Raw genomic sequence first — 22,799 nt, forward strand, 5'->3', positions numbered from 1 at the left:
CACCCGTCCCAGCACAAGACACCGGGGCACGGGGACCCAGGCCACGTCCCGGCTTCGGCCCGCCTCCCAGGCCGCCTGTCAAGCGCAGCCCGGCGGGGACCCGGGGACCCCGGCGCCAAGTCCAGGCGGGGAGCCACTCACCCGACTTGGGAACGTGCGGCGGGATCGTGCTGGCGATGCGCGTCCACAGGACGACGTGCAGCGGCCACAGGCCCCCGAGCAGCCCCCGGCCCATGGCAGCCCCCGCCGCTCCTCATAGACCGGCCCGAGCGCGCACGCCGCGCCTCCGCGCCCTCCGGACCCGCGCCGGGCGCCCAGCAGCGGTGCGGCCAGATGTGGCGCCGCGGGCCGCGGGGAGGTGGCGGCGGGCGAGGCGCGGGGGGACCCGGCGGCCGAGGGGAGCGGAGGTGGAGGCCGGCCCGGCCGGCGGGTGCGCGCGCGGAGTGTCGTCGGGCCCGGCGTGCGAGTGACTCACGACTTCGCCCGGGCGCCGCGGGGGAAACAGGAAACTCCTCGCCAACAGCTGGGCAGGACCTCTCGCCGCCCGGAGCCTGCTCCCCGGCTCGGCTCCCGGCCCTCGCCCTCTCTCGCAGCTGCCAATCACGGCCCCGGGACCGGCCCCTCCGGGGCTTTGGCAAACTTTCAGCGGCCCCTCGCTGCCCTCCACGTTCCCCGCTCCGAGGACTGCTGAGCAATAAAGTGCACAAGTTCCAGAAAGTCACTGAACGCAGGGTGTATGCGCACTCTCCAGAGCACCCCCAACAAGCATCCTCCCACTTCCCTACAACCCTCTTCGGGCTGCTCCTAAGTGCCTCAGAGCGGGGTTTTCAAACTTCAAGTGGCTACCCAAGAGTAGATGCTGAAATCCGAGTTGTTAGCACAAGTTGTTTTTTTCCCCCAATAAAGTAGTATTTCCTCATTAGACTTGTTTCAATTAATTGTGTTTGCCTACATCGTCACATTGTAAAATGTTTATCTTACTGCAGGTGGAAAACTTCAGTGTACCCACGGACCCCCTGAAAATCGTGTTAAAAGGCGGCTTCTGCTTCAGCATGTCTTAAGAGGCAGCATTTCTGATGAGCTCTTGGGTGATGCCTCCCAGTTGGAATCGACTCTCTTTCTGGGAGTGACTCAGTGAGCAATTACTAATACAACCCATCACAGAGTGATAACTGTAACGGGAAATGTTATCTTCAGAATGTATCGGGTAGGGCAGAAAGTGTGAGAGTAAAAGTGGCCTGGGGTCAGCTAAGTGCCAGGGTTTGCCTTCCAGCACTGCCTGTGATAGGACAGGACCCTGAGCCCCTCCCTGCCAAAGGGGACATGGGTGAGAGCAGAACAGGCTGAACTTCCAACTTCCCCATCTTGGTAAGGTGGCCAGGTTTGCCCCCAAACAATCCTGGTGTATATTTGCTTCACAGTTGAATTATTAGCAGGCCCCCTTCTCTTTCCCATGTGTCCTGGTTAGATATGCTCACCCTACTTCTAGCCCTGAAAGATTTAGATTCAGTACAGCCCTCTGGTCAGGAGATCTTCCAGCAGTTTGCACAATAAAACTCTTTTATCTGAGAGAAAGCTTGTTTGCAGAGGCAGGTGGCCAGCCTTACTGGGAATAAAGGCAAATAGCTCTCCCTGGAAACCCAACCCTGCCATCTTCCCTGTCAATCTCAAGAGTTCTTTTGCGTGATCCTGGAATAAACTTAAGTCTTGTCACCACTGCTCCACCCAGCATGGAAGCTGCCTCTGCATGCATCTTTTAGGAAAAGACTACTTCCTAGCTCTAGAATTTAGGATGTAGGAAGTGGGATGAAATCAGCAGGGGTGGGCATCTTCCTTCCCACCAACGGCCTTGCCAAAGCCACTTGAGTGATGGAGGAAAGTTGAGTTCACAATCCATTTCTCCTATTTCCTCCACAGTCGCCACCCAGGCCACCAGCATCCCTTGAGTAGGAGTTTCCCATCCATGCATCCCCCGTCAGGGCCATTCTGGGCCTTTTCACTCCATTTCTCAAATTAGAGTGGAAGTCAAATTTTCCAAAACGCAAACCTTATTGTACCAACCCTTCTATTAAAGTCATTTGAAGACCTCCCGAAGCTCTTGAGCTAGAGAATAGGAACAAGCTCCTTTAAGGTATCCTGGAGCCGCTTCCCTTCTTGTGACCTTCCCGGGTTTCTCCTCTTCCACTGAGAGCATCTCTAAATTCCTAGAACTTGCCCAGGGTGTGTTCCTCCCCACTCCACCAGAGGGATGTGCACCCCCCTTCTTCCGCTTCCTCTGACCTCCCTTCCACCCAGCCTGCTCCTGGTCTTCCTGGGTGAATCCTGACTTCCTTGATCGGCAAGCTTTCCCCACCCTCCCTTTTATTATAGATTCACTTGGTATCATAGGCCTTTCCTTTTTAGCACTTACTACACCTGCAGTTTTATAATAATTTGTGTCCTTTTTTTCCTTTCCATTCTCCCAATTCACGTCCAAATTTCTCGAGGACAGGAATTATATATCTTTTCCTCCACTCACTATTGTATACTCAGGACCTAGCACAGAATAGGTGTTTAAGAGATATTTGTTATGTGAATAAATGAATGATGTAATCAAGAATCAGAAGAAAAGTGTACTTAATCATCCTATTTAATCACTTGGGACAAGGCATTCTATTACCTAACAAACTGAGATATAAACAAGCTAGATTTTAGCTTAGGATGATGTCATACTATTTCCTTTTCTTACAAATGGAGAAGTATGTGGTTTTGTTTTTTTCTTTTTTTCTAAACCTACCCAAGTTCCTCTGGCCAGTATACATACACTCACTTCCTTACTCCCAGAAACATAGTGAGGCAAATAAATGCCCAATCAATTCCAAAGGTCTTCTTTTCTATATTTATTGCATGCAATGAACAGATATTCTACATTCTTAGAGGCCAAGTTGAAGGTATTTGAATCCAGGATGGAATATTTAACTGGTGATCTCTGTCACTGTATATGCTTAATACTGATTTTAATTTTGTTTGCCTTTAACATTTCTGATATCATCCTCAATCCCCTGGGAAATTGAGAGTCTGAATTCAGCATAGCCAAGTGCAGACTCATCTTTCAGAAACCACTGAGGTGAAATCAGAGTCATGTAAACTCACGTACACTGTAATTTGACAGTCTTACAAATCTGTCCATATGACCTTCCTTTGGGGATTCTCACTGTAAGAGCAGTCTGATACCCTTAAGCCACGGTCCTCACACAGAGTTGCATATTTAACTTAATGTCATCTACTCTGCATTCACACAAGCAATTAAGATCCAGTTGCAAAAACTAGGCCTTTTACAGATGGAAACAAAAACTAAAGTATGACTCCTGGCTTGAAAAACAAGGAGGGGGAGTTTTCTCTGGTTGTCTAGTGGCTAAGACTCCGAGCTCTCAATACCGGGGGCCCAGGTTCAACCCCTGGCCAGGAAGCTAGATCGCACATGCAGCAACTAAGACCAGCACAGCCAAGTAAACAGACAAAGAAATAGAAAACTGGAGTAACTGTGTTAAAAAAAAAAGGAAAACAAGGGGGAAATTTTTATGTTCTGATCAAATTGAAAAACAGTAAAAACCCACTTGAACAAAAGTTACACAGCTTGCGTATCTTCATTTTTTCAGCTTTACAAACTCTGAACATACACACAGAAAACAACTGGGCTGGATGAAAATGTGGTTACTGCAAGTCTTGCATCTCCCAGCTGTGATGAGGCAAGAACTTTCCACTCCCCTGAATTTTCTGACATGCAGCTGTTGAGGTTACTGGAACTAAAGCAGTGGTCAGGGAAATTCCTCTCCATGTACCTTGGCCATTCTGCATCCTCGGCTCTTACCTCTGGACCAATTTTCCTTCCACTGTGAAGCTGACCCATAGCACTGAGATGGCAGTGAATGCATGAAGGACACTCAGCCTCTCAGTTCATTCATCCAGGATGCTACCTCCTCCAGGAAACACTGTGATTCCTCCAGCCTAATGTCTTCCCTCCTCCCCCAGGGAGAACTCTAGGAACATTTAGTTTATTTAACCTATCAGGCTTTCCTGGTGGCTCAGTGGTAAAAAATTTGTCTGTCTCCCAGTGCAGAAGACTTGGTTCGATCCCTGGGTTGGGAAGATCCCCTGGAGGAGGAAATGGCAAACCACTCCAGTATTCTACCCTGGGAAATCCCATGGACAGAGGAGCCTGGCAGGCTACAGTCCATGGGGTCTCAAAAGAGTCGGACACAACTGAGCGACTAAACAACAACCACCTATTTTTAAAATGTTTGTCCCATTTTGACAAGGAGCATATTTGTTTATTTAGAGGAATTTTAACCCACCAATTACAAAATCTCTGCAAACACAGATTTTTCTCAGCTGTGAACCCCTCTGTGCCCTACAGTATTCCGTGCACGTCTGTCCTCACTAAAGAGAAAAATGAGCCTCTTTCTCAACTCCATTTTCATTTCCTTGTTTGCAGTTCTCCAGATAGTCACAGAAACTGCAATTCTGCCACATGTTTACAGAAAGCATGAACAGCTTCTTTTGGAGACAACAAAACCTTTTAAAATCACAAAAGTAATATATGTTAACTTTAGGTAGAAAAATTCTGAAATACAGATAAGTCAAAGGCAGAAAATGAAAAGGATCCTTAACCCTGTCACCCAAAGATAATCCCTTAACTTCTGGAGCACATCCTCACAGTATTACTCTACTTTTCAACTTGCAGGTAAGCACACATGAGCAACTGAGGTGAGAAAGACTGTATTTGGCCAAGGTTGCAGAGTAGTATGGAGAAGGAGATGGCACCCCACTCCAGTACTCTTGCTTGGAAACTCCCATGGACGGAGGAGCCTGGTAGGCTGCAGTCCATGGGGTCACAAAGAGTCAGACATGACTGAGCGACTTCCCTTTCACTTTTCACTTTCATGCATTGGAGAAGGAAATGGCAACCCACTCCAGTGTTCTTGCCTGGAGAATCCCAGGGATGGCAGAGCCTGGTGGGCTGCCGTCTATGGGGTCGCACAGAGTTGGACACGACTGAAGCGACTTAGCAGCAGCAGCAGCAGAGTAGTAAGGACCAGAGCCCGGCTGCGAAAGAGGCCTGTCCAGCTCTGGAGTCTCCACTCTAGGACAAGCTGATCAGACAGTTGATCTACCTGCACCCTGTATTCTGAGAAGACTTTAGAATGATCAGCGCCACCCTTTGCTGTTGCTTCCTTGTCTCTTACTCATTATTCAGCCACTGCAGCCCCCACCCCCTATCCAGTGGAAACTCCGATTGGCTCACACCTTGGTCGCAACCAAATACGTTGGTTGCAACCAATACACCCAGTAGGCACAATTCAGTCGGAATCTTGTCTGACGCTGTAGATACTTGCACATCACCTCCTTCCTTTGACTGCCATGTTGCTTCTGTATCTCCTTGGTACCGACTGAATTGTATCCCCAGCATTCACAGGTCGAAGCCCTACCCTACAACATGACTGTCTTTGAGGGCAGGATCCCGACCCACTGTGACTGATGGCCTCAGAAGGAGAGGATGTTGCTGTGAATACACAGACAAAAAGCCATGTGCACTTACAGCGAGAAGGAGGCTGCCTGGGAGCCAAGACGACAGGCCTCAGCAGAAACCAAACCTGCCAACACCCTGACTTTGGACTTCCGGCCTCCCGAACTGTGAGAAATAGATTTCTGTTGGGTAAGCCATGGAGTCTGCGGTATTTTGCTATGGCAGCCCTAACAAACTAGTCCACCCCACTTTCTGCCTGCTTCTCCAGCTGCTCCTTCTCAGTATCTTCACAGGTTTGTTTCCATCCAGTCATCACTGGTCAGTGCTGGTTCTTACTGTTTGTTCTCTGCTCCTTCTCTCGTTCCTTCTGTGGAACACAGCTAATTCTATGACTACTAATCTATGATTTCCAAATCTAATTATCAGGCTCTGGTTTCTCACGTAACCTACAATCATTCCCACTGCCTACTCGACTCTTTTCATGGGTGTTCCACTGGTACCACATGCTCATTATTCTAAAATTGGACTCCAGAATATCTTCCCTGTGGTACATTTCCAATATGAAGAAAAGGCTCTATCTTTCATGGGTAACCCAAGCCGGAAACATAAAAATCAGCCAAGAGTTTGCCTCTATTTTACCCTCCAAAACCGACAGGGAATTAGGATATTTTTATTTTATAAATATTGGGTTTGTTCTGCTCTCACCCTCATATTAACACTGGTATTACTTTAGTTCTCTCTCTCATTACTTCATAGAGTCTTACGTCTGTTTCCTGATCTTTTCACCTCTTCAACCTCACCTGTTCTACTACATTCTTCACTGCTACAAAACTGTTCCCCCACCGAAATTACAACAATAACAACCACATTTAAAATTATCCAGTGGCTTCCTCTTGCCTTCAGGATAGAATTTCAGCCTACTGTCCATCCATTTACTTGACCAGCATTTGATTCTCTACTGGGACCCAAATACTCTTTAAGCACTGAAGATATGAGGACTCAGAAAATGTAATCCTAGCTTTAGTTGAAGGGCATTAGGCTGTCTTTATGATCTAATGTGAAACATATATAAGTAAACACACAATATTAATAAATCTGATAATATGATTAGCACAGTGGTGATGAGCTCCAAGCACCATGGGAGCAGACAGGCAACAGAGGCCTTTAATCTAGCTTAAGAGTAAGAGAAGGCCCGGGGGAAGAAATGCCTTTTGAGCTGAATCTTGAAGGATGGTCAAGTGAAGGCATAAGGAAAGATGTTACGGGTATATGGAATGACAGCATGAAGACAAGATGTGTGACCTTGGAGTGCATAAGGACAGGCAAAGATTTCAGAATGCCTAGATTATAAATATGAGGGGATTTTAGATGGAATGTTTTGGCCCCAATTCTGCACACCTCCCGCAATTTATGCTCTTTGCCTTGGATCTGTATGGCTCTTCTCACTAGAGGCAAAGAGTTCTTAAAGTCAAACACTGGTCTGAGGCTTGTTATGTGGATGGTAGATGGTAAATATCTAATGTGACTATTACAGTGTTATCTGAAGTTATATACAATTATGTAACTGTTCTACAATGTTGGTTATAGTATATAAGCTGTATATAAGCAGTTACAGAACGTGGCCAACACTGTTGCTTGTATAAAATCTATTCTCCCTTTTCCATACTGTTCTCAGAAATCCAATTTTGATTAGGGTGTGACTTTAACTACAACTTAGGGAACAGACTCATCCTTTTTAACGATAGATATGATCCAATTTCACACAAAGACATGTAACAAGAAATCTGATCGGAGCTTGCGAGAAAGATTTTTTCTTTATGTGACTACGAAGAAGCGCCCAAGGAAAGCCACATGCCTCTCAGCACTTCCGTTTCCCACCTCTGGACCTGATGAGGAGGGACTGACACAGAGGTGATGCCATGACCTTTCAACAATGAGAGGGATGCCAAAGGTATCACAGTAGAACCAGTGAGTCAATACGGCAGCTACCTCCATATGGATGTTACCTGACAGGTAGCCAAGCCCTCAGAATTGGCTGTGATCCCTCCCTCCCCTCACTGGACTCACACGTTCCTTCCTGCATCCAGAGGTAAGATGGGGTCTATGTTCTATTTTCCCTCTCCTTTGAAGGGCTGGCTTTGTATCTTACTTTCCCCAACAGAATATGATGGAAACGACACACCACCAGTCCAAGGACTAGTCTCAAAGAGGGACTTCCTCTCTCAGAAATGAGTTACCAGGTTAAGCAGTCTACATACCCAGAGACTGTCGTGCTCCGAGGAAGCCCACGCTAGCCACGTGAGACCACATGGAGAAAGAGGCCCTGAGCCAGGCACCAGCTATCCCAGCAGCCCGGCTGAAGCACCAGACATGTGAGTAATGAAGCTATCTTGAACGTTCCAGCCCCAGAAAATGCAGAGGGAATCGGCTCAGTGAGTTCAATCCAGATGGCAGAACCATGAGACATAATAAACTGATATTGTGTAAGTCATTAGTTCCAGACAAAACCATTCCTAACTAATACCAGAGAAGTTCACTGATCATAAGGAAAGAGGAAGATGCTCTAGTCACCATATGGCTATTAATCTGTGTACCAAATATGAATCGTATCAACTATGAATTAAGAACTGTAGGATTTCTCCAATTATCTTGCGAATTACACAATTATATTTATGTATTTGTTCTCATAAATACATATGAACATGTATTTGTATGTTTATTATACATTGCAGACATGGAAATGTACAAAATTTTGAGAGTTTTATTTTAGCAGTTCTGCATTTTCACACATTAATAAGGCATTTCACAACCCCAAAGGGAGGACTTCCCTGACGGTCCAGTGGCTAGGACTCCGTGCTCCCAATGCAGGGGACCCAGGTATTATCTCTGGTTGGAGAGCTGGATCCCACATGCCCCAAATAAAAGATTTCACATGCCACAACTGAGACCCGGAGCAGACAATAAAAATAAGTATTAGGTGTCGTGGTCCAGGCGCAGGTTGGTAAAAGAATTTCCAGACATGAGACTGAATGAGAGGGAAATAAACTTTATTAGAGTGGGAGACGCTGTTAGAACAGCGGGCCAGCTCAAGGGAGAACTGACATTGAATGGGGGTTCTTCATCCACTTTTATACCCAGGGTACAAGGAGTGGGATAGAGTTCTTGCAGGTCATTTGCTTATTGGATGAGGCAGGTATACTGAGTGGGCAGAAGAGTAAGGCAAATATCTCCTCGAGGAGGGGAGACAGGTTACATGGTTCCATTAACAGTTACAACACAGGGGAGGGAAGGACGAGAAGGGTCTGGTTTTTCCATTCCTACATTCCAAGATGCAGGAACAAGAGGTGTTCCTCTTGTTCCGAAAACCTCCCTGGTTTAATCTGCTTTTTCGTCCTTGGGTCACCACATTCCTCTCTCTCTTTATTTTTAGGACCAATTCTTTGGCCCCTTTTGATACCCTGCTCATCTCTAACTATCTACTTATTTCCCTTCTCAGGCATTTGGGAACCCAGTCTCAAAGGAAAAGGGGCGATGACCACTCTGGCTTCTTTAGGCTGTACTGGGGCATCGTGGGGCTCTGGGTTCCCTTTGCCTGTTCTCTGTCAGGATGCATTTACGGAGGCAGATGAGAGTCCATGGAATGATAAAGTGGCTTGTTTCAGCATTGTCTGGGTCTTGGCCAGGGAATATTGTCAAACTATCACTCGGAGATTTGTTGTATTCTAGAAGAAACAAACTTAACAAGAAAGTTAAAGATATTTGTCCCAAAGAGTAATAGAAACAGAAAAGCTGCTCAGGGGCTAGCCAGGAGAACCAGGGCCAGACCTTGGTTTGTGACATTAGTGTTTCTCTAGGTACGAGAAGACGCAAGGATCTGGGCTCATAAAATCTTTACCTGAAAACATCTGACTATGTGAAGGCTGGTTCTTCTGGGTTTTCCCCAGAGCTGCTGCTGCTGCTGCTGCTAGGTCGCTTCAGTTGTGTCCGACTCTCTGTGACCCCAGAGACGGCAGCCGACCAGGCTCCCCCGTCTCTGGGATTCTCCAGACAAGAACACTGAAGTGGGTTGCCATTTCCTTCTCCATTCCCAGAGCACAGGGTGCCTTATCTCTTATCTCCACCCTGAGCTCCTTTCAGGGGGTGTTGAAGGTCAGCAGCTTGCAGTGGTCATGATGTAATCTTTGCAGAGGCAGCTGGTGAGTGCCCACTTCCAGTCCCTTCCTAGCCCCATATTTGACCATGCTTTGGGGGTATTTCCTGGCCACTGTGTCCTGCGGGGCTGGTAAGGCTCATTCCCAGGTTTAACGGAGATTCCGTTGACAAGCCACTCCGTGTGCTGTTACTGGACCAGGCATTGCGAGTAGCAAAAGTCTCTGGGCCATACCTGTTTTACTAGCCTCTTGGTCCAGGAAAATATTCCCTCTTGTTGCTTCTTCTCATATCTAGAGTTATATTATTACAATCATTGATCTCATGTGGAACTGCATATCAGCATTTTATCACAGGCTCAGGCACACATTTGGTAACGTAAGAAACAATCTTCTGAAACAAGTGACTTAGAAAAGAGTATAGTGAGCAGTTATTAGAAAGGTCACAAGCAAGATTTTAAGTCAAGAACCTTCATTAGGTAGAGCCCAGTATACCCCAGGTCATCGGACTTCACTTGTTAAATGCCTATAGCCTGGTGTTAATCTCCTGGGTGTACATCATGGAGCATCTGATCTTTATCTGAAGATTGGTAACTATCTCAGAAATGAATCTTAGTAAACACTAGACCTTAATTAACAAAACTAGAAACTTAGTTTAACAATGAACAAAACTTAATACAGTGAAACATGATTTTTTTCATTATGAGGGCATTAACCCTGTAGCCAGGGAAGGCTTTAACCCATCAAATGAAAATGAGGTTTGTCAGGGAGCAGGGAAAAGCCAAGCGGCTGTCTTGGATTTCCCATAGCCCTGACGCTTTTCTTTACAGCTATTGTTCACCCATTTTTAATTCCTCCATTTAGGAGTAGACTGTTGCCATGTTTTAAGGACATCAGGATAGCAAAAGTTTAACCAAGAGGGCTTATTTTTTTGTAGAAGCAGAATGAGCTTTGTCTACATGTACCGTAATCTTAAATAATGCTTCTTTACTTTACCAAAGTAACAAAAGATTTAAAAAACAAATATAAATCACTTAAAGGCAAAGAAATTCATAATCTGTTATTGAAAGCTGCATTCTAAGAAAACTTTGTTCTCTTAACATAGAGAGTAGACTAAATTACAGTCTGTTACCAGTTTGTCAGATAACAAACAAGCAAAATTTGTTTATTGATTAATCTCAGAAAAGTCTTTTCCATAAATCTTGAAGTATCAGTATTCTTGCAAAGGCATCAGAGTGAAACCATATAGGGCTTCCCTCATAGCTCAGCTGGTAGGAAGGAAAATCTTCCTCAGCTGTGTCAGGAAGATCCCCTGGAGAAGGGATAAACTACCCACTCCAATATTCCTGGGCTTCCCTTGTGGCTCAGCTGGTAAAGAATCTGCCTGCAATGCGGGAGACCTGGGTTCAGTCCCTGGGTTGGGAAGATCCTCTGGAGAAGGGAAAAGCTACCCACTCCAGTATTCTGGCCTGGAGAATTCCATGGACTATATGGTCCATGGGGTCGCCAGAGAGAGTAGACTAAATTACAGTCTGTTACCAGTTTATCAGATAACAAACAAGCAAAATTTGTTTATCTGTTATTCTCAGAAAAGTCTTTTCCATAAATCTTGAAGTAGCAGTATTCTTGCAAAAGCATCAGAGTGAAACCATATAAGACAAGTTTAAAATCTGATTAAATTGCAATTGCCCAAGTAGCCTGGTCATTGCTGTGATATGTAATACTTTATTATGATAACTAGAATTATAATGACCACATTTTATCAGGGCATATAAGATCTATATGAATTCCACATAATTTCAGAATATCTGTATTTAGTAACATCAACCATACAGTCTAACCTGAGAAGATTTATCACCCCTTCAACAGTACTTCCCATTTAATTTAACATGTCCAATGAACCCAGGTAGGTTAATAGCTCTTTGGGATGTCTCAGGGGCCCTCTGAAGCATCCCAAAGTCAGCCAGAAATCAAGTTATCTAGGAAGTTTTGTCAATAAATAGCAAAAGGGTTTATAACACTCAGTCAGATAGAATCATATAGATCACTGTGAAACTATATATCCACTTAGCCAAAGTAACAAAGATTTCAAAGGTAAACGTAGAACAGATCACTTCAGAGGTAAAGAAACTTAAAATCCATTATCAAAGGCAGTTCAACATCTCAAGAAAACTTGTATTTATGTGCAAAACTCTTGCCTTGGGGTCCACTTTCCATACAATCTTACCACTTTCTGGACCCATTACTTTGTTCTCCCATCCTGAAACAGCCACCTGTAAGTCAGACCTACTTCCTTTTCCCTTCATAAAATGTAATTCCATTCCTCATACCTTCTTTACTGAAAACACACATCCTACTTTCCTTAAGCAACCAAGAACTGACCTTTATACTAGCATTCTATAGATTGGTGAACATAAATACCAGTGATAATTTCTTTAAAAAAATTCTAGAGAACATCTCAGGATGTCATCAAACATTATTCATTAATAGTCCAAAATCTCTAGTTTCTCTGTAAGAGGAAGTTAGTGCTACCGCCAAGTGAAGATTTTGAACAGGGGAGGGGATGATCAAAGACAATTTTATAAGATTTTCAAATTAGTGACTGGGACAACTGAAAGATGCATCTGAGGGTTTAAGACTCTTGTCAAGGAAAGCAGTGTGAAATAACAACTCTTACTAGAGTCACGATCAGGAGTGGAAGGAAATAATATTTAACTTATAATAAACCCAGGCACAATGAAAATATTATGCTTAATGTTAATAACTCTTAGACATAGCTATATTAGATTAGCAAAACAAACATTAATACTAGATATTTAATATTGAATATTTTCCAGTTCACATGAATCTGACATTCTCTAGGTTAATTTCTCTTGTATTTAGAATTGTCTGATTTGTAAGCATTTATTTTTCTTTAGGCCAATTAAATTAGAACTCATTTACAACTTCAGCAATATTATTAAAAAAAAAAAAAAGACACACATTAAGACATACATAAATCCAGACAGACAGACGGAGATCTCACAGTTTTCCACTTGATATTTAAACTATCTCTTTGATACTGCCCCCGCCTCCCCTCCACCTTTTTTTTTTTTTTTTAAGTTCTAATTTCCCCAAGGCTGAGGTCTCAGGCAAAGTGAGCTGTGCATTTCAGGGATGCTGAAAGGGTTAACTTCAAGCTTTCCCTAGGCAGGCTTTTTAACAAGCTAGCTGTTTTTAATTGCATATGCAAAAAGAACAGGTTTTGCAGTTTCCAAGAAAAGAATTTTCATTTTAACCAGTTTTCTCCAGAGTCTAAAGAATATAATGGCCATCCTGTGTCAAAAAGTCATCTTTCCTTTCTGTAGTCACCTAAATTATAGACCAAATAGTGCTCAAATTAGCTCTGATATCAGGGGCAGATCAGCTGATAAAAATCTTGGATTGTCCCTTTGGTGAGAAGTGAGGTCTTTGTCCCATCAGAAAAATCTGAAGGGTTAAGGGGATTTGCAGGAGTGAGGGAGGGAAGCTGGGTCCTTCCCCGCCCTGAGAAACAGGAGTAGTTAGAAGGGAATTCTTTAGGATGTTCAGGAGTGGGAAAAGCTTGGTTCCCTCCCCACCTGAAAGATAAGTGTAGTTAGAAGGGGATTCTTTAGGATGTTAGGAGAGTTTTTGATCCTTCAGGCTTTTGAATATAGGACAAAGACCTGGACCAAAGGGAACCTCCAAATCCTTTCCTAGAGAGCATGTGGATATGAAAAGTCCAGAAGGACTGGTCTAGGAAATCTGATGGAGAGAGACAGAGGGGGCAGGAGATAGGGAGGCAACTGAAAGACATGAGGCATGAGTCCCTCCAATCCGGATTCTGACTGAGGGCCATGAAGGACTGAATGTAAGGAAATTCTGAGTCCTTTCCCTGCTTTTGGCAAAAGCTAGCATGCCATTCAGAGACCATTTTTGGGGGTCCCCAGTTTGTACTGGGGCCAGGCCTTTTGCAGGGTCAAGATTTTCCAGTTTCTGAGAATGTAGCCAAAGGGTGAGTCTGAGAGAGGCTCTCAGGACGTACCAGAACCCAGTCTTAGCCTACCGCCATAGAATGGGGGCACCGAGAGTCATCGGCTGACAGAAAGGCGTCCCTTTCGTCCCAGTCATCTCTCCATGCGACTAATGGCACAAAAATGGCCGGCCCTCCCAACAGTTGCATCCGACAGCGAGAGGTGACCCCTGAGAACCGTGTGGCTAGGGCACCATGTGAGTCACCCTGGGAGCAACGGGGTGACTCAGCATTTGGAGATTTCCCTGAAATGTGGAGGGCACTCTTGGGATGGCTCAGAGGCAACACTTAGGCTCCTGTAAATCAATCCAGACTAAAAAGGGAAAGAAGTGAAAGTGACAGGGAAGAAGGCTGAGGAATCCGCCTTGCAATCCTATAGGGAGGCAGTGGCCGGGGGGTGAAGGTCTCTGTTTTGCTTCAACCACTATGTGCCTGACACGGTGCATGGGAGTTGTCTTGCTGGGGGCGGATGCCCTTGGGGCCTGATCCTTTCCGTGTCCCCTTTATCCTCACAGGTGAGTCTTCATGTGGCTGTTGCTGCTGCTGCTGCTAAGTCACTTCAGTCGTGTCCAACTCTGTGCAACCCCATAGACGGCAGCCCACTAGGCTCCTCTGTCCCTGGGATTCTCCAGGCAAGAGTACTGGAAGGGGTTGCCATTGCCTTCTCCAATGCATGAAAGTGAAAAGTGGAAGTGAGGTCGCTCAGTCATGTCTGACTCTTATCGACCCCATGGACTGCAGCCTAGCAGGCTCCCCCTTCCATGGGATTTTCCAGGCAAGAGTACTGGAATGGGTTGCCATTGCCTTCTCCCTTCATGTGGCAGGTGCCCTAATGGCTTTTAAGTGCCTGACCCATGCCCACACAATGAGGACTTGCTTAGCCTAGTCCTCAGTTGAAAAGAAGACGAAAGAGAGACCCTCGTTCCGGCACCCTCACTGGCAGTACTGGGTGCAGTGAGCAGTGGGCCTTTGGAGCATGCCAGAGGATGACCCTGGCCAGAGTTCCTCAATTGCTTCCACAGCACTTGCCTGTTCACAGAGGGTCCCTATGAGGAAGGAGAAGTGGGGAGGTGGAGAAGAGACCCCAAGGATCCCCCCCAAGAGGAAGAAGTGAGGAGATGGGGAAGAGACTCCAAGGTTCCACTCCGGGCCACCAAAAATGTCTGGGCATGGCTTGGAAAAGAATTTCTAGACATGAGACAGAATGAGAGGGAAATCAAGTTTATTAGAGTAGGAGATGCTGTTAAACAGTGGGCCAGCTCAAGGGAGAACCAATGTTGAATGGGGGTCCTTAGTCCACTTTTATACCCAGGGTATAAAGAGTGGGATGGGGGTCTTGCTGATTGGATGAGGCACATATACTGGGTAGGGGAAGAGTAGGGCAAATACCTTTTCCCTATGTGGTAGAAGGGGAGACGGGTTACACTGTTTCATCAGTAGTTACAATATGGGGGAAGAAGGATGATAAGGATCTGGGTTTTCCATTCCTGCATTCCAAGACCCTCCTTGGTTCAGTCTGCTCTTTCATCCTTGGGTCACCACATTAAGGGAAAAAAGGGGTCCCCCAAGAGGGACCCAGGACTACTTGATCTCCAGGAGACCCCGTTTTCCATGTCAGACTAAGAGTGTATTTTATACTCAAGACGATGATAGACACTGAAGGAGATTTTGAACAGGGGAGGGAGATGATCAAAGACAATTATATCAGATTTTCAAACTAGTGACTGGGACGACAGAAAGATGCCCCTGCTGAGGGCCTAAGACTCTTGTCAGGGAAAGCAGTGTGAAATAACAACTCTTACTAGAGTCACGATCAGGAGTGGAAGGAAATCCTAGAGAGGAAACGTAACCAAGAGCTCAGTTTGGAGGGAATTGGTGTCTGAATTGATTTGGATAAACCACAGGGATTTCTTGTGGAAGCAGCTCCCAAGCACCCTACACTTAATAATAACTACAACCAACACATGTTGTCCGCACATGTCCCTGTGTGATGTGTCCTCGTTTCACAGGTGGCGATGCTGAACCACAGGGAGACCAAGTAATGGCAGCCAGAATTCCAGCCCAGCCAGAGGGCTGCCGAGGCCAGGCTCTCGGCAGCTTTGTCACCTACTGCCACCACACCAGCCCCTCCTGGGCTCCCCGCCAGACTGAGACATTCTTAAGGCAGGGGCTGTCTTTTTCAGATCTTTAGCTTCTTTTGCCTGATCCATATTTGTTGCTCAATAAATACTGTGAAGGAGAGGCTGATTCAATGGATAAATTCCGTACCATGTAACACTCGAGAACGGAGACTCTACACATTGTGACATTTTGGAACTAGAACCTATGGTGCCCTTGATGCCTGAAGATAAAATGAGACAAGAAATGCTTGTCAAGAGATCTGAACACCAGCATAAGCTTCCTTTTAAAATGTGAGAAATGAAAAAAAAATAAAAAAAAAATAAAAAAAAAAATGTGAGAAATGCTTCCCAAAGTGAACATAGTACAAAAGAGGATAGATTTCACCCAGGGGAGAAGATTTATGTGTTTGACAATTATGTTAACCAATTCTGTCTAACAATCTTTTTGTCTAACAATACAGCAGTCTTTGGTATCCACAGGGAATTGGTTCCCAGAGCCTCTCAGATACAAAATCCTCAGATGCTCAAGACCCTTACATAATACTGCTAAATATTTGCTTATAACCTATGCACATCCTCCCTTAAGATATAATTTAAATCTTATTTCAATTACTTACAATATCTAATACAATGTAAGTACTATGTAAATGGTTGTAAATACAGTGTAAATGCTATGTAAATAGTTGCTGGTAGATTAGGAAAATTCAAGTTTCGCTTTTTAAACTTTCAGGAATTCTGTATATCAAGGCTTTTTCATCTGTGCTTAGTTGAAATGCGTAGATTTGGAACCTGTGGATACAGAGAGTTGATTATATTTACTTTCTAAGAAATGCTAGATAACTTCCCTCTCATTTTGACATCATTTTCCAAGCTTGAAAATCATTCAATGGAATACTGATTAGTTACATTACAGGACTTGAAAGTTAAAAACTTAAACATAAGTTATGACTTTACAACCAACTGTTCTAATTGTTCATTTCACAAAACTACAAAATCACTTAACAGTACATGTTGAATGACAAAAAAAATTAAGTATCTTAAGGAGGATTTATTTCGTTGGGGTCAGAGAAATACGTAACCATTTTAAGAGCTGCATCATGTAATTTGTACTCTAAATGCATGCTACTTCACAGCTTAGAACATAAAATATGCATGTATGCTAATTAGATGTAATGCATATTTGAGATTTTCTGGTAAAAACTCTGTATGGTAAAGTATTCAGAGGGTAATGGTAGCTTTTAGAAAAGAAAGTGCAAGTTGCTCAGTCTTGTCCAGCTCTTTGTGACCCCCTGGATTATACAGTCCATGGAATTCTCCAGGCCAGAATACTGGAGTGGGTAGCCTTTCCCTTCTCCAGGGGAGCTTCCCAACCCAGGGATCGAACCGAGGTCTCCCACACTGCAGGCAGATTCTTTACCAGCTGAGCCACAAGGGACGCCGTTATCAAATGACTGCACCCATAGGCAGCTTCCCAGGTGGCACTACTGGTAAAGAACCTGCCTGCCAATGCAGAAGACATGAGACGTGCATTTGATCCCTGGGTCAGGAGCATCCCCTGGAGAAGGAAATGGCAGCCCATGCCAGTATTCTTGCCTGGAAAGTCTCATGGACAGAGGAGTCTGGAGGGCTACAGTCCACAGCGTTGCAAAGAGTGAGATACGACGTAAGTGCCTTAGCACACATGCACTTCTCCTTTACTTGAGCCTTTTTTTTTTTGCTGCGCAGCTTATGGTATCTTTGTTCACCAACTAGGGATCAAACCCAAGCTCCAGCAGCAGAAGTGCAGAATCCTAACCTCTAGACCACCAGGGAATTCCCAAGCCATCTTTATCACCAGAAGTTTTGTCAGTTGACAAAAGGAGGTGATAAATGAATTTTCATTGGTGAAATAACTGGTGCTGGGACATGGAGACTGGTTTAAAGGAGTGGTCCCTTAAGCCTCACCCAGTATCTTGTGTTTGCCGCTTTTGGGAGAGTCTGACCCGTAATCTCAGATTAACTGAATTCCACTGCTACAAAACAGTCACATTTTCCTGAACTGGCTATTTCCTGCAAAATACTTTCAGGATATACAAAAGGACTGAGAGCAGAGTCTTTCCCTTCCTACAGAAGAAGCCAATGCTAGTTTGCTGACAAATATTTGTACACATAGCAGAATTCAGTCTGAGATCCACTTTCATTGTGAAGCATTACCTGGTAGCCAGGAGGTGGAGAGACCTGGAGTTCTGATCCATCTCCAACTTGTCTCATCAACCAAAGGAACCAAATATTTGTCAGTGATAAATTGGTGGGTTCACAGCAATTCTATAAACAAAGAAACTTTAGATTAATGGCTAAGAATGACTGCAGGGAGTATTTGGTAACAAAACACTTACCCTGAGCATATCAGGGGTGAAGAATTCACAGTGGGCTGCAGTGCTCTTGTGTAATCAGTTGCACAAGACTCAGATGTTATTAATTATTAACCTGCTGAATCACTGGGAAAGCATGAGTCACTTGCGCTGCAGGCATTTCAAAGGGCTGCCTCCTTCCTGAAGTTGACCATACACTCGTTGGTCCTTGTTTAGAGTTGCCAAGGCAAATGCTTATCGCCAAGTCATAATAACATCAAAACATCTGCTCCACGTCTTCATTCCTCACCTAGAGGCTATCAGAATGCTACCAGTTCTACAGATTTCACAGGAAGTCATTTAGAGAGGCTGCCTTTGAAATTTACCATTATCATTTTCCCTCCACACACACAACAAACTTCTGAAAGACAATTAAAACCTTGAGCTCTTTTCGCAGCACTTAATGTTTTGCTTGACTGATTTTATAGACACCTTTTATTATGCTCGACTCTTTCATCTGACCCATCTGCTCCAAGAAAGCATACTTGCTTCTCTAAAGCGGAACACCCATGTTCCCTATGACATTTTTCTTTAACTAGAGAAAGACAAGATTATGGTTTTACCACTGAACTTTTATAAGTTTTCAAATCAGGTCTTCTACATAAACGTGTAACAGAAAAGTAACAACTCTGTACATAAAATTCTACTTCTGGATGAAGTGTACAATACATTCTTCAGTTAGACCTTAATGTTGGTGTAGCATTTGCCAATAGGAGTTTGGAATTAACACACACACAACCATCCAGGTAATCAACAAGCACCTGCTGTATAATGCAGGGAACTCTACTCGATATTCTGAAACCTAAATAGGAAAAAAAGATATGGAAAAAGAATACGAATATATATATACGTATAGCTGACTCTCTTTGCTGTACACCTGAAACTAATTCAACACTGTAAATCAACTATACTCCAATATAACATAAAAATTAAAACAGACAGAAAATTAAATAAAAAATAAACTCCCATGAGGCACCCTTCCTTTGGTGAAGAGGCCGAGACGGCGCACACGTGCTGCGCTGGAGGGGGAATCTGTGAGCCGCGCTGGGTTAGGCGTCTTCCCCTCCGGAGGCTGCATGAGGCCCACTCCGGCCCTCAGGGGTTGTGCTGATGGTGTTGAAGGCTCTGGGTCTGTTCAAGGGATTCACCCCTGAGACATGCAGGAAGTCAGAACTCCCCAGCTTTTAGACCTCGACCCAGGAGGCTCTCCCAGTACCACCCATTGCGGCTTCGACCCCCATGGCCAACTGGCTAAGTAACTGGCCACTACGTGATCACACTGCTGGGAGGAGCCACAGAGCTCCTGCGAGACCCGAGCAGAGCGCTACATAGCACGGAAGCGACGCTCGACGCAGAGCGGCTCCAGGCTGGGGCCAGCAGCTGTTCTGGAAGACTCCGCCTGGTACCAGAAGCCGCGCCTGGGGGTTTACTAGTGGCAGTGAGCGGCCGCTTCCCCCTGAGCACGCACCGCCCCAGGTGGAGCGTGCTGACTTGCCTCAAGAGCCCCAAAGGTAGGAGTTTGGCAGTTTTTAAACCAGGTGCTCCAGGCCTCAGATTTCTCCTCCCTGTTCCTGCGTTACGGATGTCAGGTCTAGCTGGGTGGATATGATCAGATGGGAAGGACCATATCTGGGTCAAGTTCATCTGCAAGTTGAGTGGCGAAGATGTATTTGGAATCTCTTTTCCTCTAATTACAACTGAAGCAAAACTGGTAAAGTCTGCTGGCAGTGCTGTTTGGCTGAACAGAGAGATAAGACATCTCCATTTAAATGGTATTAATTTTTTGTCAAGCAGCAGAATAATTGGATAGTAGGTCCCTGAAGGAGAAAGCAATGGTAACCCACTCCAGTACTCTTGCCTGGGGAATCCCATGGACCGAGGAGCCTGGTAAGCTGCAGTCCATGGGGTCACAAAGAGTCAGACACGACTGAGCAACTTCCCTTTCACTTTCATGCATTGGAGAAGGAAATGGCAACCCACTCCAGTATTCTTGGCTGGAGAATCCCAGGGACGGGAGCCTGGTGGGCTGCTGTCTATGGGGTCGCACAGAGTTGGACATGACTGACGTGACTTAGCAGCAGCAGCAGGTCTTCATGTTTTTGCCCCTTGCAGAGGTTGACCACATAATGCAGCTGTATGTCAAAGGGCCAAAAAAGCAAGATCCTCAGAGACAACTTGCTGCAGAAGTCAGAAAACTTGTTCTTGGACAAGGACTCTGGACTCTGCTCAAAGGTGCACACAAGCCATTTAGCAGTATAGATGCACTGGAAACCATGTCTGACCTAGAGTTAAAAGAGTTCTGAAAGAACATTCATTTTCTGAATTCGTCATTGTGGACTGAGCGTCATAGATTTGCTGCAAAGCAAATGCCATTTCTGATGATTCATGAGGATATGAGATGGTCACAGGAGGTGGAGTCAGAGTATATCACAGTAACAGATGCTGAGAGTTGGTTTTGGTTGTTGGACCCTGTATCCTTGAGAGTGGCCTTTCCTTACTTAAAATGGAAAAAAAAAAAAAATTCCACACGATACAATGGCTTCAGCTATGATGAAAAATCCTTCTGGTGGTTCAGTTTTATTCATCATTCATTCTGAACTTATACCTTGGCTTATGGAAATCCAAAACAGTATGGAGTATACTCGAGGCCTGACAGTGTGAGTTACTTCATTATTTATATAGATTGGTTATGTTTGTGTAATAGTATGCTATTTTATTTCCTAATCCTTGAACATTGAGGACTACAGTAGAAAAGCATGATTTCCAGGGTTAATCTCTTTCAGTAATAGTTTTTTTTTTGTGAAAAACTAAATGCTGCCTTTCCCACTCTGTTCCCTCTTTGGGAGACAAGGAAGAACAGTGAAAAAGAGGTATAACATGGAATTATGGATACTTTTTTAAAAAAATCATTTTTTATTGAAGGATAATTGTTTTATAGAATGTTGCTGTTTTTTGTCAAACCTCAACATGAATCAGCCATAGGTATACATATATCCCCTCCCTTTTGAAGCTCCCTCCCCATCTCACCCCTCTAGGTTGATGCAGAGCCCCTATTTGAGTTTCCTGAGCCATACAGCAAATTCCTGTTGGCTATCTATTTTGCATATGGTAGTATAAGTTTCCATGTTACTCTTTCCATGCATCTCACCCTCTCCTCCCCTCTCCCCACGTCTATAAGTCAGATTTCTATGTCTGTTTCTCCACTGTTTCCCTGTAAATACATTCTTCAGTACCATTTTTCTAGATTCCATATACATGTGTTAGAATATGATATTTATCTTTTATTCCTGACTTACTTCATTCTGTATAATCAGTTCTAGATTCATCCACCTCATTAGAAATGACTCACATGTGCTCCTTTTATGACTGAGTAATATTCCATTGTGTATATGTACCAGAACTTCTTTATCCATTCATCTGTTGATGGACACTGAGGTTGCTTCCATGTTCTAGCTATTGTAAATAGTGCTGAAATGAACAATGGGATACATGTGTCTTTTTATATTTTGGTTTCCTCAGGGTATATGCCTAGGAGGGGGATTGCTGGGTCATATGGTGGTTTTATTCCTAGCTTTTTAAGGACTCTCCATACTGTCTTCCATAGTGGCTGTATCTATTTACATTCCCACCAACAGTGCAAGAGTGTTCCCTTTTCTCCACACCCTCTCTAGCATTTATTGTTTGTAGACTTTTTGATGATGTTCATTCTGACTAGTGTGAGGTGACATCTCATTGTAGTTTTGATTTGCATTTCTCTAATAATGAGTGATGTTGAGCATCTTTTCATGTGTTTGTTAGCCATCTGTATGTCTTCTTTGGAGAAATGTCTGTTTAGGTCTTTTCCCCACTTTTTGATTGGGTTGTTTGTTTTTCTAGTATTGAGTTGTATGAGCTGCTTGTATATTTTGGAAATTAACCCTTTGTCAGTTATTTCCTTTGCTAATACTTTCTCCCATTCTGAGGGTTTGTCTTCTCACCTTGCTTATAGTTTCCTCTGCTGTGCAAAAGCTTTTAAGTTTAACCATGTCCCACTTGTTTACTTTTGTTTTGATTTCTATTATTCTAGGAGGTGGGTCATAGAGGATGTTGCTTTAATTTATGTCATCGAGTGTTCTGCCTATGTTTTCCTCTAAGAGTTTTATAGTTTCTGGTCTTACATTTAGGCTTTTAATCCATTTTGAGTTTATCTTTGTGTATGGTGTTAGGAAGTGTTCTAATTTCATTCTTTTACATGTAGCTCTCCAGTTTTCCCAGCACCATTTATTGAAGAGGCTGTCTTTGCTCCATTGTATATTCTTGCCTCCTTTGTCAAAAATAAGGTACCCATAGGTGCATGGGTTTATTTCTGGACTTTCTCTCTTGTTCCATTGGTCTACATTTATGTTTTTGTACCAGTAGGATACTGTCTTGATGACTATAGCTTTGTAGTATAATCTGAAGTCAGGAAGGTTGATTCTGCCAGCTCCATTCTTCTTTCTCAAGACTGCTTTGGCTATTCGGGGTCTTTTGTGTTTCCATATGAACTGGTGAATTTTTTTGTTCTAGTTCTGTGAAAAATGCCATTGGTAATTTGATAGGGACCACATTGAATCTGTAGATTGC

At 44.2% G+C, this 22,799-nt stretch overlaps 1 protein-coding gene and 1 pseudogene across 2 annotated transcripts in view; one reads left to right on the forward strand and one right to left on the reverse strand.

Annotated features, from left to right (window-relative positions):
- The window catches only part of TGFBR2 (transforming growth factor beta receptor 2), an 89,006-nt gene extending 88,669 nt beyond the window's left edge, over window positions 1–337 (reverse strand). For both annotated transcript variants that reach the window (XM_040246330.1, XM_040246331.1), the window contains exon 1: window positions 142–337. In XM_040246330.1, the coding sequence (XP_040102264.1) occupies window positions 142–235 (94 nt within the window). In that variant the 5' untranslated portion in view covers window positions 236–337. The remainder of the gene's footprint in view (window positions 1–141) is intronic.
- Window positions 334–20,748, forward strand: LOC120867655 (annotated as a pseudogene).
- The last annotated feature ends 2,051 nt before the right edge of the window (window positions 20,749–22,799 follow it).

The sequence above is a fragment of the Oryx dammah genome, unplaced genomic scaffold (assembly GCF_014754425.2).
Source record: "Oryx dammah isolate SB20612 unplaced genomic scaffold, SCBI_Odam_1.1 HiC_scaffold_9, whole genome shotgun sequence".
Lineage (NCBI taxonomy): Eukaryota > Metazoa > Chordata > Mammalia > Artiodactyla > Bovidae > Oryx > Oryx dammah.